At 40.5% G+C, this 15,895-nt stretch overlaps 1 protein-coding gene across 14 annotated transcripts in view; it reads left to right on the forward strand.

Annotated features, from left to right (window-relative positions):
- Positions 1-15,895, forward strand: part of LOC139446763 (plasma membrane calcium-transporting ATPase 2-like) — a 186,237-nt gene that overhangs the window by 144,536 nt on the left and 25,806 nt on the right. For 9 of the 14 annotated variants that reach the window (XM_071228086.1, XM_071228085.1, XM_071228084.1 and 6 more), the window contains 5 exons: positions 5,304-5,429; positions 6,609-6,764; positions 9,650-9,676; positions 11,523-11,558; positions 13,433-13,462. In XM_071228086.1, coding sequence (XP_071084187.1) covers positions 5,304-5,429; positions 6,609-6,764; positions 9,650-9,676; positions 11,523-11,558; positions 13,433-13,462 — 375 coding nt within the window. The remainder of the gene's footprint in view (positions 1-5,303; positions 5,430-6,608; positions 6,765-9,649; positions 9,677-11,522; positions 11,559-13,432; positions 13,463-15,895) is intronic. The other 5 variants (XM_071228080.1, XM_071228079.1, XM_071228081.1 and 2 more) reach the window with 5 other exon arrangements.

Here is a 15,895-nt window from a genome sequence, read left to right on the forward strand (position 1 = left end):
ATTGTGGATTCTAAGTAAGATCCAGAATAGGTCTTCAGCAACCATTGCTTGCCACAAAAGGCGACTATGCTTGTCGTAAGAGGCGACTAAAAGGATCTGGTCAGGCTCGCTGACTTGGTTGATACATGTCATCGTATCCCAATTGTGTGGATCAATGCTCATGATATCAATCACTGGATTGTCTGGTCCAGACTCAATTATTAACCTACCGCCGTCATACAGCTGGAATATTGTTGAGTGCGGCGTTAAACAAACAAACAATGCCATAGAAAAGTGTTTGAGAGAGTGAGGCTTGGATATCGGTAAAGTCAAGTGTGGATCAGTTGGAGCCTCTGTGATGGTTGGAAGACACCATTGCACTACAAGAGTCCAGGATGAGGGGCGGTCGGGTAGCCTAGTGGTTAAAGCTTTCGCTTGTCACGCCGAAGACCTGGGTTCGATTCCCGACATGTGTACAATGTGTGAAGCCCATTTCTGGTGTCCCCAGCCGTGATATTGCTGGAATATTGCTAAAAGCGGCGTAAAACCATACTCACTCACTCACTCTATGGCGATGCGATGTTCCGAACTTCCAAGAACATATCGTTTTTGAAGGACTTTGAGAAGACTCTCAATGACCTGTACTACAACAAATCTGGAAACAGAAAATGTGAATTGGAAGAAATACAAAGAAACCTGCCATGAAAGAAGGTGGATTGCTTTCTATGAGACTGTCAAAGCTGTGTATAAGTGCTGGGCCTCTTGGTGACTTACTACAAGAGACATGATGATTCAAAGTCTGACGTTTTCACAAAGAAGCTTACTGACAACATGTTTGTGTTTGTTCTCCTTGTACTGATGGACATGCTGCCTCTTGTGGCACAGATGTCGATGGTGTACGTTGCAGAAGCAGGATATTGTTGTTGCTGTTGTTCACCTAGCCCTTTCTGGGCTGAAGGACGGAATAAAGTTGACAAAGGAAGAACACTACTAAGCCGAGTTTCCAAGTAATATACAGAAGTTATGATGGTGAAATAAGGAAATAGTCTACAAAGGCCACAAGTTTGACTTTGGTAATTTGAAGAAAACTTGTAAGGAGTTATAAAGTAAGAGTGAAGCTCTGTGACAACCTCACTAGAAACAGATGATAGATTCCCCCAAGAATCTACCAGTGTTGCTTCAGTTTTCAGTGTCTTTGACTTGAGACCTCTCCCTACTGTCAAAAGAAGAAAAGCGAACTATGGCAAAAGAGAACTTCTGCTACTTTTGATTACCATGGAGTTGATGCCAAGAGGCGGCTGTACAAGGCAGCTATTGTTGTTGAGTCCAGGTGTCGTCCAGAGTGGCTCCTTGAATAGAAAGTAGTTTTTGGAACAAATGTTTCCAAGAGATGGCACCAAGATTCTTTGGAAGCTGGGATATGACTTCCACAGAGATATGTTCAGGAATCGGCTCACTCTTGTTGTGCTTGATCTTGCCATATCAGATGGCAGACTGTGAATGTGGCTTCAGTTGCCAAAATGGAATCAAAACCTGACGGAGGAATAGATTGAAGGCACCACATTTAAATACATCAGGATGACTATCAAGTGTGGTGTGGATTCTTTAAGGACTTTGACTTCAACAAGGCTGAAAGAGAGGAAAGATAGAGGAATTTACAAGGAGTAGTCTCTACTGTTGCTACCATTTGCCAGTGTATATTTGTGACTTAGCATAGCGGTGTTTGGAATTAAAGTTTCTGAAATATAGAAATTACTGAGGTAAGATTGTTCTTTTTTCTTTTGGGTATTGTCATTCAACTTAGAAACTTGCTCCCAATCAATTTAAAGAAGGCCCCCCTTTTTCAAAAATGGTGCGGCCTTGGGTCCACATTTTGTAAGAATCTAGAAGCATCACTGAAGGGGTGTATGAACAGGATGATTTTGGGGCCCCGTTAGGGTTGGGGAGTATCGTGTGATGACAGGAGGATTATGGGGCCCGTTAGGGTTGGGGAGTATCAGGGGGTTGAGGGCCAATTCTGGTGTTTTGGGGTTCGGGGTTAGGGTATTTGAGGAGGAGGGGTATTTTGTTGGGGTTATGGGGGTAGTGTTGGGGTTATTGAAGTAGTGTGTTCTTTGATGGGGTTAGACTTCTCAGGAAAGGGTAGTGGGATGAGGTTGGGAGTTAGGGAGTTGTATGTTGAGGTTTGTGTGTTGAGGTTTGTAGGTTTGTGTGTTGATGTGTTTGTGTGTTGATGGTTGTAGGTTTGTGTGTTGAGGTTTGTAGGTTTGTGTGTTGATGGGTTTGTTTGTTGATGGTTGTAGGTTTGTGTGTTGATGTGTTTGTGTGTTGATGGGTTTGTGTGTTGATGGTTGTAGGTTTGTGTGTTGAGGTTTGTAGGTTTGTGTGTTGATGGGTTTGTTTGTTGATGGGTTTGTGTGTTGATGGTTGTAGGTTTGTGTGTTGATGGGTTTGTGTGTTGATGGTTGTAGGTTTGTGTGTTGAGGTTTGTAGGTTTGTGTGTTGATGTGTTTGTGTGTTGAGGGTTGTAGGTTTGTGTGTTGATGGTTGTAGGTTTGTGTGTTGAGGTTTGTAGGTTTGTGTGTTGATGTGTTTGTGTGTTGAGGGTTGTAGGTTTGTGTGTTGAGGTATGTAGGTTTGTGTGTTGATGGGTTTGTTTGTTGATGGTTGTAGGTTTGTGTGTTGATGGTTGTAGGTTTGTGTGTTGAGGGTTGTAGGCAGCATTAGAAAAAGGCACTAGTCCTGTAGTCCTTGCCAAACTGCCAAATAGTTAAGGTATCATAAGGGCTAGTAGAAATATACCATTTTTAAGGGTTTTGCTATATGTTATTATAAGGACTAGTGGACTAAATATGTTAGTTTCTACCCCTGTTGTAGGTTTGTGTGTTGAGGGGATTGAGTGTGGAGGGTTGTAGGTTTGTGTGTTGAGGGTTTTGTGTGTTTGTGTGTCGAGGGCGGAGGTTGTTTCAACAGTTGCTTAAGCTGAGTTTCAAGGAGGAGGAGTGTGTATTGATCTTCTGCTAAGTAGGCCATTTCTACTAGGATGGGGGAAGGTGATCTGTCAGTAAAGACTGGTGATGAAGAGTGTTCCTGGGATTAGTCATAGATCACAATCATAAAAATCATAAAAAAAAGTAATTGCTATCAATATGAATGGCATTTAAAACATAATTCTTCCCAGATACAATCAAGTAGCAATGTGTTTTTTCAAACTCTACAGTGTTCGTGCTCCATTGGGTCATTCAAATGGCGGCATTGGACATGATTTAATGTTGCCAAATTTGTTCAATGGGTCCGGTGAGTGAGTAGGATTATAAGCATAGTTTTGCAAATACTGGTATGAGACTAGGCCTGGAAATATGATTTTGGAAAGACCATATATGTATATATGTACAGGTTTAGTTCTTGTGATACTTTGGTCAAACAAGTGAACACACTTACTGATCTGCAGAGTTGTGTCCCCTGGGCGTGCCAGAAAACCCTTATTGTGGGTTGAATCCCAGTTTCACCCTGATTATTTTTCTAGGTTTGTCAGCACCATACACATACTCGTAGGCTTCACCAAAGTGGTAGCTATCTAAGACATGCATCACCTTGGCTTTCTTCCCACATACAACTGACATACCGTTCAAAGCGGTTATCAGCCAACTCTCTCAAGACTATGTCAGCCGGGGCGGTGGGATAGCCTAGTGGTTAATGCGTTCACTTGTCACACCGAAGGCCCTTGTTTGATTCCTGACATGGGTACAGTGTGTGAAGCCCATTTCTGGCGTCCCCCTGCTGTGATATTGCTGGAATATTGCTAAAAGTGTCATAAAACCATACTCGGTCAATCGCTGTCTGCCAGGTCCAAGGGAGAGAACTTTGTATATCACTCTTCACGATTGGCACATGCTTGTGGGTGTCAATGAAGTAGAAATTACCCATGAGCTTCATGTCAAGTCGGGCTCTCCTCCCACGTCCCGATCTCCACCCACCTCCGGCTCTCCTCCCACGTCCGGCTGTCCTCCCACATCCAGCTGACATGCCATGATATACAATTCAAAGAGATGTTATGTCTGACTGAAAGATGAGCTTATTTCTTGTGTCCTGTGCCATGATATTGCCGTAATATTACTCACTTGCTAGCTAGCTAGCTCGCTCACACTCACTCACTCACTCACTCACTCACTCACTCACTCACTCACCCAACCACTCAACCACTCACTCACTCACTCAAAACCAACCGACCCACCCACCCCTTGGAAGGTTTTGTTTCAGACATTTTCTAGGTTTTATGTACAGAAAGAACTGCTTTTACAACAACTTTACATGATGTTATTTGTATTGCCAGAATCTACAATGAAAGGTGACAGAGTGTAACATTGTTGAACATGCATTGGGATAAATATGTGAACTATTGTCCTATGTTTATTGGAGTGTATATATAATATGATACATCAATATATACCAGCAACACATGTTCAAAATAAACAGACCCATGAAGTTCCGGTTTAAGAATAGGTCTTCAGCATCCCGTACTTGCCGTAAGAGGCAGCTATGCTTGAGGCCACTAACGGGGTCAGGTGGTCAAGCTTGCTGACTTTCAACAAATCCCAGTTGCATAGATCAATGCTCACTGGATTGTCTGGTCCAGGCCTGATTATTTACAGACTGTCGTCATATATCTGGAATATTGCTGAGTGTGGTGTTAAACAACAAGCAATTAATCTTGAAAGTCGAGGGGTCCGTGTCATAACCCCAATTTTAGAGATTAAGGGGCCCCTAGATTCAAATGCAATATTGCATTGCTCCTTCATAAAGCTGGTATGGATTTATGACCGCTGTGGAGAAACCAAGAGTATATGGTGATATTAAATATTTGTATTTTGTGTGTCATTTACAACCAAAAGTAAGATATAACTGAAATATGTTTTAAGCAGGCTTAAACCCCTTACTCATTATCTGGATTATTGCTGAGTGCTGAGTGCAGCATTAAACAACTCACACACACACACACACACACACACACACCCACCCACCCACCCACCCACCCACCCACCCACTCACTCACTCACTCACTCACTCACTCACTCACTCACTCACTCACTCACTCACTCACTCACTCACTCACTCACTCACTCACTCACTCAGAGACACATGCACAGACACTCACTCACTCAAGTGGTTTATGTGTTTCTGTGATATAACTGAAATACTGTTCAAAGCAATTTCATACTTCACTCACTCACTCACCCTTACATCCCCAACTTTGGTTGTTGTGTAATATATTGAGAACAGGGTGTTCGTTATAGTAAGTTATCATCATTGTACTTTGGTTCCAGGTGACCTTTTACCAGCTGATGGTGTTCTGATTCAAAGTAATGATTTAAAAATTGATGAAAGCTCGCTGACAGGAGAATCAGATCATGTCAAGAAGGGAGACAACTCCGACCCTATGTTACTCTCAGGTTAGTAATGTTTCACAGCTGCCATCACTTATATTGACACTTGCAGGTTCGAACATCTTTCAGGGCTAAACCCTGTGGAGATCACGAGTTAGAAGAGGTCGCCAGGTAGGAGAGAAACCTATCGGGGCTTGGGGGCCGTCGGGTAGCCTAGTGGTTAAAGTGTTTGATTGTCATGCTGAAGAACCGGGTACGAATCCTGACATGGGTTCAATGTGTGGAGCCCATTTCTGGTGTCCCCCGCCGTGATATTGCTGGAATATTGCTAAAAGCGGTGTAAAAACAATACTCACTGTTGCAGGTGGGCCGGTGGGGTAGCCTAGTGGCTAATGTGTTTGCTTTTCACACTGAAGATCCGGGTTTGATTCCCCACATAGGTTCAATGTGTGAAGCCCATTTCTGGTGTTTCCTGCCGCGATATTGCTGGAATATTGTTAAAAGCGGCGTAAAACCAAACTCACTCACTCACAATAGGGGCTCGGGCTAGGACGAGTCCAAATTAACTACCCAGGTACCCCCTATTACCCGCCCCTACCCTGATACATACCGTAGGTCTCAAGTGTTGGGTTCAAAATGTCTGCATGGGAAATGTTTGCTGGACCCGGGGAGAAAGTATTCAGATACACATATAAGATGATCTGGACACGCACTTTATTCAGACATTTAAGAAATACCAACATGTGTGACTTGTTGTGTAACCATTCGGTTACAGAGAATTTTTGTCATTAAACAATGTCACATTACCCACAATGGGTCCGGGTAGTCCTGTGGGTACCCAGGTCCCACTCAGTACCCACACGACTCGAGTATCCAGCCCTAAAACCTACTGAAGTATTATCGTAAAGGATATTAAAATTAAGTTTCAAAAGAGTTGTCAAGCTCACTCATTCACTCACTTTTGCAGGTGGGGCGGTGGTAGCCTAGTGGTTAAAGTGTTCGCTCAATACTCCGAAAATCCAGGTTCTATTCCCCACATGAGTACAATGTGTGAGGCCCATTTCTGGTGTCCCCCGTCGTGATTTTGCTGGAATATTGCTAAAAGCGGCGTAAAACCATACTTACTCACTTACTTACTGGGTACAATGTGTGAATGTGTGAATCCCCATTTCTGGTGTCCCCTGCCGTGATATTGCTTGAATATTGCTAAGAGCGGCGTAAAACGATATTCACCCCGTGTTGCAGGTACTCATGTCATGGAGGGGAGTGGAAAGATGCTTGTCACGGCAGTGGGCGTCAACTCTCAGACGGGCATCATCTTCGCTCTTCTCGGGGCATCACAGGAGGAACAGGAGAAGGCGAAGAAGAAGAAAAAGAAGGGGGATGAAGAAGAGGAACCAGGTAAAAACTCGTTAACATTTGAGAAGACCAGTGAGAGACAAACACCTGGTCGTTTCTTAGCATTGTTGTTCAGTGGTCATGTAAAACTCTCATTTTGTAAGAAATCGTTTGAATGTAAATATCATGATCTTTCGAGGATTGATCATGATTGTTATCATCACCTCTGTGGCTTATGGTAATTCAAAATAGGAAGGCTTGAAATTTATGCAGATTGGAAGAGATCGATGAATAGTCGTACACATGGGCCCCAGTGTGAACGCAGACCAAAATGAATTATTCTTCTGGGAGAAAGCAAAATTCTGAAATAATGGATTTGAAATGTCAAAAGTTGACATTGGTTCATCTGTTTTGTCTTCCATGACCACTGTGCTGCTTGTTCCGTTGTCGAAACCACATTTCTTCTTCATAGAATATATAATTTCCGTAGCCGATAGAATTTGAATTTCTCTGAACGTTTAGGATAGGTGATGAAGGTTGTCATGTGTACTTTATGCATGGATAATTGACAGTAGACGTGAGGCAAAGATATGTGGCACTCTTCGAGGTCTTAGTACACGATTCGTTCAAACGCAACTTGAATGATTCAAATTTTTATCATGCTTTGCAGTTTAATTACTTAAATGTACATCCTAAAAAAATATTTTTTTTAATCCCAAGACTTGGATGTTGATCTTTTTTTAAATGTTTTCTTAAATGTTTCATTGCTTTTTCAAAGTGTTTTAATATCTATGCCTCCAGCCCAATTTGTTGATGCGTGTGTTCTAAACTAAGAATGAGATATCTTTATTGGTGCATTTTGTTTGAAATCTCCTGATGCATGTTGCCTGACCTCAGACTGAGTGGTATTTTCTCATCACCTTGTCCGTAGTCGAACGTATTGCTCTGGAGACACACGCAATAGATCAGTCAGACATATTGAAATCTGGGGATAAAATATTGTGGAAATCTTGACACATATATCCATCAAGTATGGTCTGGATTGTTAGCGTCTTTGCTTCTCGTTCAGTCTGTGCCCATAGCTTTCAAGTGTACTAGTCCAGACTTGGCCTTAGCATCAGTTTGTTGATTTTAATGTTTTTATTTTTTATATGGCAAGTGTTTTCTGAGTTGACTAGACCGAACAGAATTTTGCTAGACTTAGGCTTCGGACGGGTGGGCAAAGTGACAGACTGACCTTTGCTTTTCATATTTCAAGCATTATTAAGTCAAGTGTTGAGAATTAAGTGTGTTCAATTTTTTTTTTAAATTATTTTAAATTTTATTTAAAAATTATTATTTTTACTGATTTGGGCCATTTCCATGGTTACATGTTGTTAGTATTCGTAGCTTTCTTCCATTTTAAATGTTTTTTGGTAGTTTTTCATTCCATTCTTAATATGCTTTACAAAAAGAATTATGTCAGTAAGTGAGGAATTGTCCACCAATCTTATAAACACTTTACGTAATATCTTTTAAAGGTAGGGCATCAGTGTTTTAACTAGAAAGATATAATTAGGTGGGCTTTAGTTTTGATATGTAAAACTTATGCTGGGTATGTGTGTCAGCTTCCAACTTGTCGTCTTTGTCTGTTTCATTGGAGAATGATCATCTACGTTACTAATATGGATGAAGTTAATAAGATAAAGTTGCCAAGGATTGCCAGATCCTATGTTGTGAAGCTTATCATACAACTCTGTCATGCATTCTGTCGGTGATAAGTGCGGTACACGCCTTGGGACAGTGGTTGCACCTTGTGTAGGGCTGCAGCAATTCGCTCATCATGGTAGAATGTCTCCAGGTTGCCCATAGTTTATCAGCTATATTATGTCCTCTATTGCTTGAGTAATCATTCCATTCAGGAATGTGAATTTTCTACCCATTGAGAGTATACCTTAGGTGCAAGACTGCGTACAGTCATACAGACACTGTAGCCAGACTGTGACATCATACAGACACTGTAGCCAGACTGTGACATCATACAGACACTGTAGCCAGACTGTGACATCATACAGGCACTGTAGCCAGACTGCGACATCATACAGACACTGTAGCCAGACTGTGACATCATACAGGCACTGTAGCCAGACTGTGACATCATACAGGCACTGTAGCCAGACTGTGACATCATACAGACACTGTAGCTGGACTGTGACATCATACAGGCACTGTAGCCAGACTGCGACATCATACAGACACTGTAGCCAGACTGTGACATCATACAGACACTGTAGCCAGACTGTAAGACTGTTTCAGAGCAGTTGTTGCAGCCCTACAAGTAGTGGCTCTTTCTCAAGCAGCATTTTGTAATAATTTTTGTCTCCTTTTACAAGCAATTGTCCAAAATGTATAATCGTCATGAAACACTGTTGTCGGTTTTTTTATAAGATTGATATTTTAATTCAATATGAAGTAAGTCGAAATGCATTTTCTTGGCTCTCCTGTGATATACGTGTATACATCATTTTCACAGTTACCATAGCAACAGGGACACATACAAGTGACAATATGTTTTTGCTGTGTTTTCAGCGGTTGAATTCTCCGGTGACTATTTGTACTGTTTCTACCCTTTTCATCTATCATATAGACACCACCACCCCTGCTCATCAGGTCACACCAGAGCTCCAGATGACTCAGGCACTCCAACTTGCTTTGCAGAGTTGTGTCCCTTTGCTACCTGGATCTTCCGGGTTCAGATCCCATATCCTAATCATTCTCAAGGGTTTCACCAAAGTGGTTATCGTCTACGACCTGCTACACTTTGGGATTCCTTAACATTAAGCTGATACGCCGTTAAGTAACTGAAATAGTTTCAAGCGGTGTAAACTCGACTCTCCTGACATCACATCCATTTTTGCTCACACCTCACCGTTTCTATATGACGAATTTCTTTTACTCTGCACACACAGTAGACGTGAAGCTCATAGCTGTTACAGGTAAAGTACTCGCAATAAACGTTTGGTATTTTCAGTTGTAGTGGCTCACTGAAGTGCCTTCTCTGTAACCCACCCGATCTATTTATAGTACGTGTCTTGTACCTCTGCCGTCTGTGTAGATGTGGTCTGTACCTTATTATTTTTCTAAAAGTAATTCATTGACCTAACACATCATCTGAGTGCATCATTTCTTGGGGGAAAACAAATGTAAACATTAATACATTCGGCAGATATATATTGAGTTAAATTGTTCAAATTTACTTCAATTTAGGTAATAATGACTAGACTGTCACTGGTCTAGTTCATATTTATACAGTAAAGGTTCCAGCCATATCATATGATTATGACATGCGTTATTTTCTTCTAGCCCCAAACTTGGTTTTTGCTTTTTTTTACCGGAATAGATTTAGTTATGAATTACTGTTATTAGCCAAGAGATTAAGATTACCTGAAAGTTCACAGCACCAAGAACGAGCCTTAGGAATAGAACATGTTAAAAATTTAATCCCTGGCCATGTCATATTAAAAGACATTCAAAATGGTACTTGTTGTTCCCTGGCATTCGCCACCTATGGGATAAAACAAGGATTGGTCGGCTCGGAGTCAGTATACTGTGTCTGAGTGGGGTATTCATGTTATCTGTGGCATGGTATCTCAGTGTGCTAGCACTATAAATCGGCATCAGCCCGGACTAGTACAAGCAGCCACACCCACACGTACACCCACATGAACACATGTTAAGGTATACATTATATATACATATGTATCAGAATAAAAGGGGTTAAAGTTTCAGCCAGTGTAATGTCTTTGAAAGAATTTCATGTAGAGGACAATGTGATGCTATAACTGACCTGTGTTAAACTCAACTCATACAGAAAATGTTTTTTTGAAAAGTGATTCAGAGAAGTTGCCATGTATTCAGAAGATTTTCATATAAGACATAACAGAGGTACAGCAGCATGCACAAACATCAGCCATTATCGGGCAGTCGGGTAGCCTAGTGGTTAAAGCGTTCGCTCGTCACGCCGAAGACCCGGGTTCGATTCCTGACATGGGTACAATGTGTGAAGCCCATTTCTGGTGTCCTCCGCCGTGATATTGCTGGAATATTGCTAAAAGCGGCGTAAAACCATACTCACTCACTCACTCATCAGCCATTACACCAGCGTTACTACAATACAGTCATCAGTGTAATCTTTCGCGCAACGAACTGGGCGGTCGGGTAGCCTAGTGGTTAAAGCGTTAGCTCGTCACACCGAAGACCCGGGTTCGATTCCCGACATGGGTACAATGTGTGAAGCCCATTTCTTGTGTCCCCTGCCGTGATATTGCTGGAATATTGCTAAAAGCGGCGTAAAACCATACTCACTCACTCACTCACTCACTCACTCACACAATGAACTTACGTATATCACTGAGGTCCCAAGAACAGAGTCGGTGATCAGTGTCACTTTAGGAGATTCAGTCCTATAGGTCAGCTAATTCAGGTGATTCTACAACATGAATCAAGCCAAATAAAGGCAAGCATGTGAATCGTCAGGAAAGAAGGTGAAATACCATATCTGCTCATCAGGAAGGAACTACTTTATCAGACTGAATTACATTTTTACAAATTCTCCGAAGTTATCTCGTGTTTTCCCACACACAAAATATCGAAATGATTAAATATTTCAGGGGTGGTATCATGTTTTGTGAAGTTGGGTATTTTGGACCGGTTATTGCTGTGCCTTCTTGCCCTTTTAACCTGTGGAGCATGTATGGTATTAACTAACTTGGCTGTGTGTATAGCCATGTGCTTGCTACTAATTTTCACTGATATCGTATGTGCTAACTCTCTAACTTTCAGGACCCCGATCAAACAATCTGGGACAGACGGAACCATGTAAGTCTGAAAACTCACTCGCTCACTCGCGTACTTCTGTCATTCACTCCACTCATTCTGTCTGTTTGTCTGTCTGTCTGTGTACCCACTATTTTGTCATCCATTAAAGAATGTTGATTTTGTGTTGTGGTGTTGTTACAGTTACCTCCCCTGGATGCATCAGGAACTTGTGTTTGTTGCAGATATTCTTCTATAGAATTTTCCTGTAACATGGAAGAAATTTTACAGTAACTTTGTAGCAACAGAATTTTTTAATTCTTTATTTATTGTAATTGATTTTACATTGTTCATTTTCTGGTCCATGGACTAATAATATGTGCGATCGCAGCATACATTTCTTGATTTGATAACAGTTCAACAGTACTTTATCTTGTTTTAATAAATTATACAGTTCAGATATCTTACTAAAGTTGATGCCATTTTTCTTATAATAAATTCAATCGGACTTCGTAATGAAAACTGAACCTAGTATTTGAAAATATATTCATCCAATTTTTACATTTGGACATTATTCAAACAGGGAGCTATTTCTTTCATAGTTCTCCGATGCATCGATCACCATTTATATTTTTGCCGATATTACCCCAAATTATGTGCAATGCCAAATTTTACTTTCCCAATGTTGTTCCAACTCATACGTACCTTGATTTTAGCGATTGTTACTGAACGGTATACCTGCATGAGATCGGTGGAAACTACTGGTTGGCATGCTTTAGTTGCCTTGTCCTTTGTTGTACTGTTATATTCTTATCGAAAACATTTATCCACAGCTGACAGGTTTGTGATTTGTTATTGACAAGTTTTGGTTTCGGAATATTTTTTTGGTTTCGTTCAATTAGATCGTGAAATGACTGTTACATGTATGATTAATTAAGACATGTCAGGTTTTGTGTTTTATGGTGTGTTTTTTACAATAAAAAATGGAATATGTAACTTGAGGGTGATCGATTCCGCATACAAAAGTTTGATATGAGAAAATGATGTTCTTTTTGTCGAAGCTGAAAAGAATGGTTCACAGGTATTTTCGTTAATTTGTGTTTTCAACGAAAACTGCTAAAAAATGGTTTCATGTTTTCATTTTGATCCTAGAATAGAAATGAAATTCAGGTATGTTGATTGTTTAGACAGCAGTGCCTAAAAAGTGTTCTGAATGGTTTCGTGTGTCCTTTAGTGATTTTGATTTGTTAAAATGGCATTTTAACCAGGTAACAATTAAAATGATTTCATTGATTGTATCATTCTTTTGTATGCCAGCTTTTAGGTGACAGGATGTACTAACCATGACTGTTTCAGGAATTTGAGAAGAATTCTGTTTCAAGCAGATAATTAGTTTCATGGATACACTTGATAGGATTTATGATGTGAAAAAAAAAGCATCCAGTGATGTTTTTTTGGAAACAAAATTATCATTAGTAAGTATTTTCAAGTAGATGTGGTACTTTTCTAGTCATTGATTAAGTTCACAGAACCTGTGTCACAGCTCCCTACAGTGAAACGCTGTCAGGCACAGCGTGGAGTTTTGCCTCAAAATAGAACATTTAAACACAAGGCCACTAAGCATGTGATTGTGCAGAATATTCAAAGCAAGAAGCATGATGTACCCTTCATCTATGACTGTGATAAGCATGGTAGCATTGTATGTTTTCTGTTTTAGGAACATGACATCAAGCACTTGAGTTTTTCATTTTGAAATGCGTGTACAAGCACTTAGACTGTATCTCACTGAACAAACTGTTTGTAACGTAGGCCAAAGTTGCACATCTTGATTTCAGCTGAGTTACCTGCTATGGAATTCTTCTTAAATACTGATTTATAGATTGTGCAGTGTTAGCGTTTTGGTTTGAATGTTAATTTAATTTCTTTTATTTTCCTAGTGCTCTCTAATGAGGCAGATGCAAAAGTGGGTACGTTGATGAGCTGTGTTGTTCCTCTGTACGCGTGGCTGGAGCTGCGAGCTGCGAGCTGCAGAGTGCCGCCGCCGCCTCTGTTTGTGTGAAGCATAGCGCTAACTCGGTCTGGTCACACAACCATGGAGATACTTATAGCTCACATTCTCGTAGACCCCGCATTGTCCTCAAGTCGGAAGACGTCCACATACACACATATGGAAACCTTTGAAGGATACTTTTACGAATCAAATAACCTCCACGGTTTCATGATTTATCATTTTCAACTAATTTATCTCATCACCTTAAAAATTAATCAAAAATAGACCTTTTGGGTTGATGAAGTTCAGGCTAATTTTTTCGAACTTTCAAAAATTGAATTCCAGTTGATAAAGTCCCATATATGAATATCAATTGATGGGGTGTTTAATATGTGTCAATCTTTAGGGGGTCAATATTTTTTCGGTTAGACAATAGGACCCTGAAGTACTTGTTTTGACGCAGGCTGATGGAGTTTTTTCATGGCTGTATGGTTCTGCCATGGTGTTTGAGGTGTGACCAGACCTCATCTTGTTCTGTCTCTTGCTGAAAACTCTTTTAACTTTTAACGCAATTTCTCAACTCTCTCACAATGGCTTTACAGTAAAGGCCACCACAGTCTAAATCTGATCTCTCACTTAAAACTATCTGGCTTAACATTTCTAGCACTAACCTTTCAGCACAATCGCTTGTCCTCCTCAACAAAAAGGACCAATCTTTGATGATGTCTGAGCGCAACGTGCTTAGGAGTAGAATAGAATGAAGAAAAACGAAGGCTGCCGTCTAGCTTGATTAATGTGCCTCTTTTGTTCTGTAGATTATATATCCTGCCTTCTCACTGTCTTGCCTTTTGCTTCCAAGTCTCAGAAGAAAGACTGCCAATAGCCATTTTTGTAATATTGGGCTTTTGAAACTTATTTGATATGTATGAGTGGACATTATCATGTCATGGAATATTGTAAAACTTGGAACCTTATCCGTAAATATAGTTTGATGAAGTTTCATCCTGAAGATATTGGCAGTTCTTCTCTTGGAGATGTTCCTGTACCTGGCACTCTCTGTAGTGTTCACGTGTATGAATATGTACCTTCTCTGCTAGTCATTTGTTGTATTAAACCATGTCCGTAAGAAATTAATTCTTAGAATGAATATGGGTAAGTAAATACTGTTTGAAGTGAAACATTTTTTCTTTACATATAAATTGAATGAACATGCTGTTAGTGTCTGAAATTTTAAAGTGTTAATTTTTTTAATATGTGTTTGGAAAAAGTCTTGAGGTGCTAAGGATATTTGAATGTTTTTTGAACAAAACATTGACAATACAGCCAACTGTCTTTCAAGTCCCTGTAGTGAACACTCAGATGTAATGCTTTACTATTGTGACTGTATACATAAGGTGTTCAAAATGTCATTTCCCACAATTTGGAGGCGACTAAGCTTGTTGTAAAAGGCGACTAATGGGATCGGTTGGTCAGGCTCGCTGACCTGGTTGATGCATGTCATCGTATCCCAATTGTGTGGATCGATGCTCATGATGTCAATCACTGGATTGTCGGGCCCAGATTCGATTACTTACAGACCGCTGTCATATAGCTGGAATATTGCTGGGTGCGGCGTTAAACGACAAATAAACAAACAAACAAAAACAATTTGGAGACTGTCTTTGTGGTCAGGTGCATAAACCCCTTTTCAGCACCATTCAAACTACAACCTATATAGGGGCCGTCGGGTAGCCTAGTGGTTAAGGCGTTCGCTCGTCACGCCGAAGACCTGAGTTCGATTCCCGACTGGGTACAATGTGTGAAGCCCATTTCTGGTGTCCCCCCGTCGTGATATTGCTGGAATATTGCTAAAAGCGGCGTAAAACCAAACTCACTCACTCACTCACTCACAACCTATATAACCGCTACCTGCAGTTAGAACATGTTCCAGGTTTTTAAAAAAACAACATGTATACCGTATTCGAAGTAATAAGCGCCCAGGGCGCTCTCAAAATTAAAAATAGGGGCTCTTATTAAAATATAATAGTTTGAAAGATCGTAAATATTGTGGTTAATGCTGACAGCCTGAAATGATACAAAAGAAAAGTCTGTGCGTATTATACACAACAGATATATTTTCCAGAATTTAATTGCCTATAATTAAGGGTGCGTATTATACATGAATAAATCAATCTTGTGTACATTGATCAATCGGAAGGGGGGCTAATTGGAATTGTTCACTAGCCTATATATTAGCAAATATCGCCGGGCTGCTTTTTTTGACTGTGACTTTCAAACTCAATTAACAAACTGTGTGACATCTGTTCCCTAAACCCTGAACGTCCCAAGAGTCCAGTTTCAAGAGCCTTTATTAACATGGGAATCAAACAAAGCACACCTTTATCAATTTCACTAACAGCATGTTGTTCAA

The sequence above is a fragment of the Haliotis cracherodii genome, unplaced genomic scaffold (genome assembly GCF_022045235.1).
Source record: "Haliotis cracherodii isolate W230 unplaced genomic scaffold, xgHalCrac1.p SCAF_6, whole genome shotgun sequence".
Taxonomy (NCBI): domain Eukaryota; kingdom Metazoa; phylum Mollusca; class Gastropoda; order Lepetellida; family Haliotidae; genus Haliotis; species Haliotis cracherodii.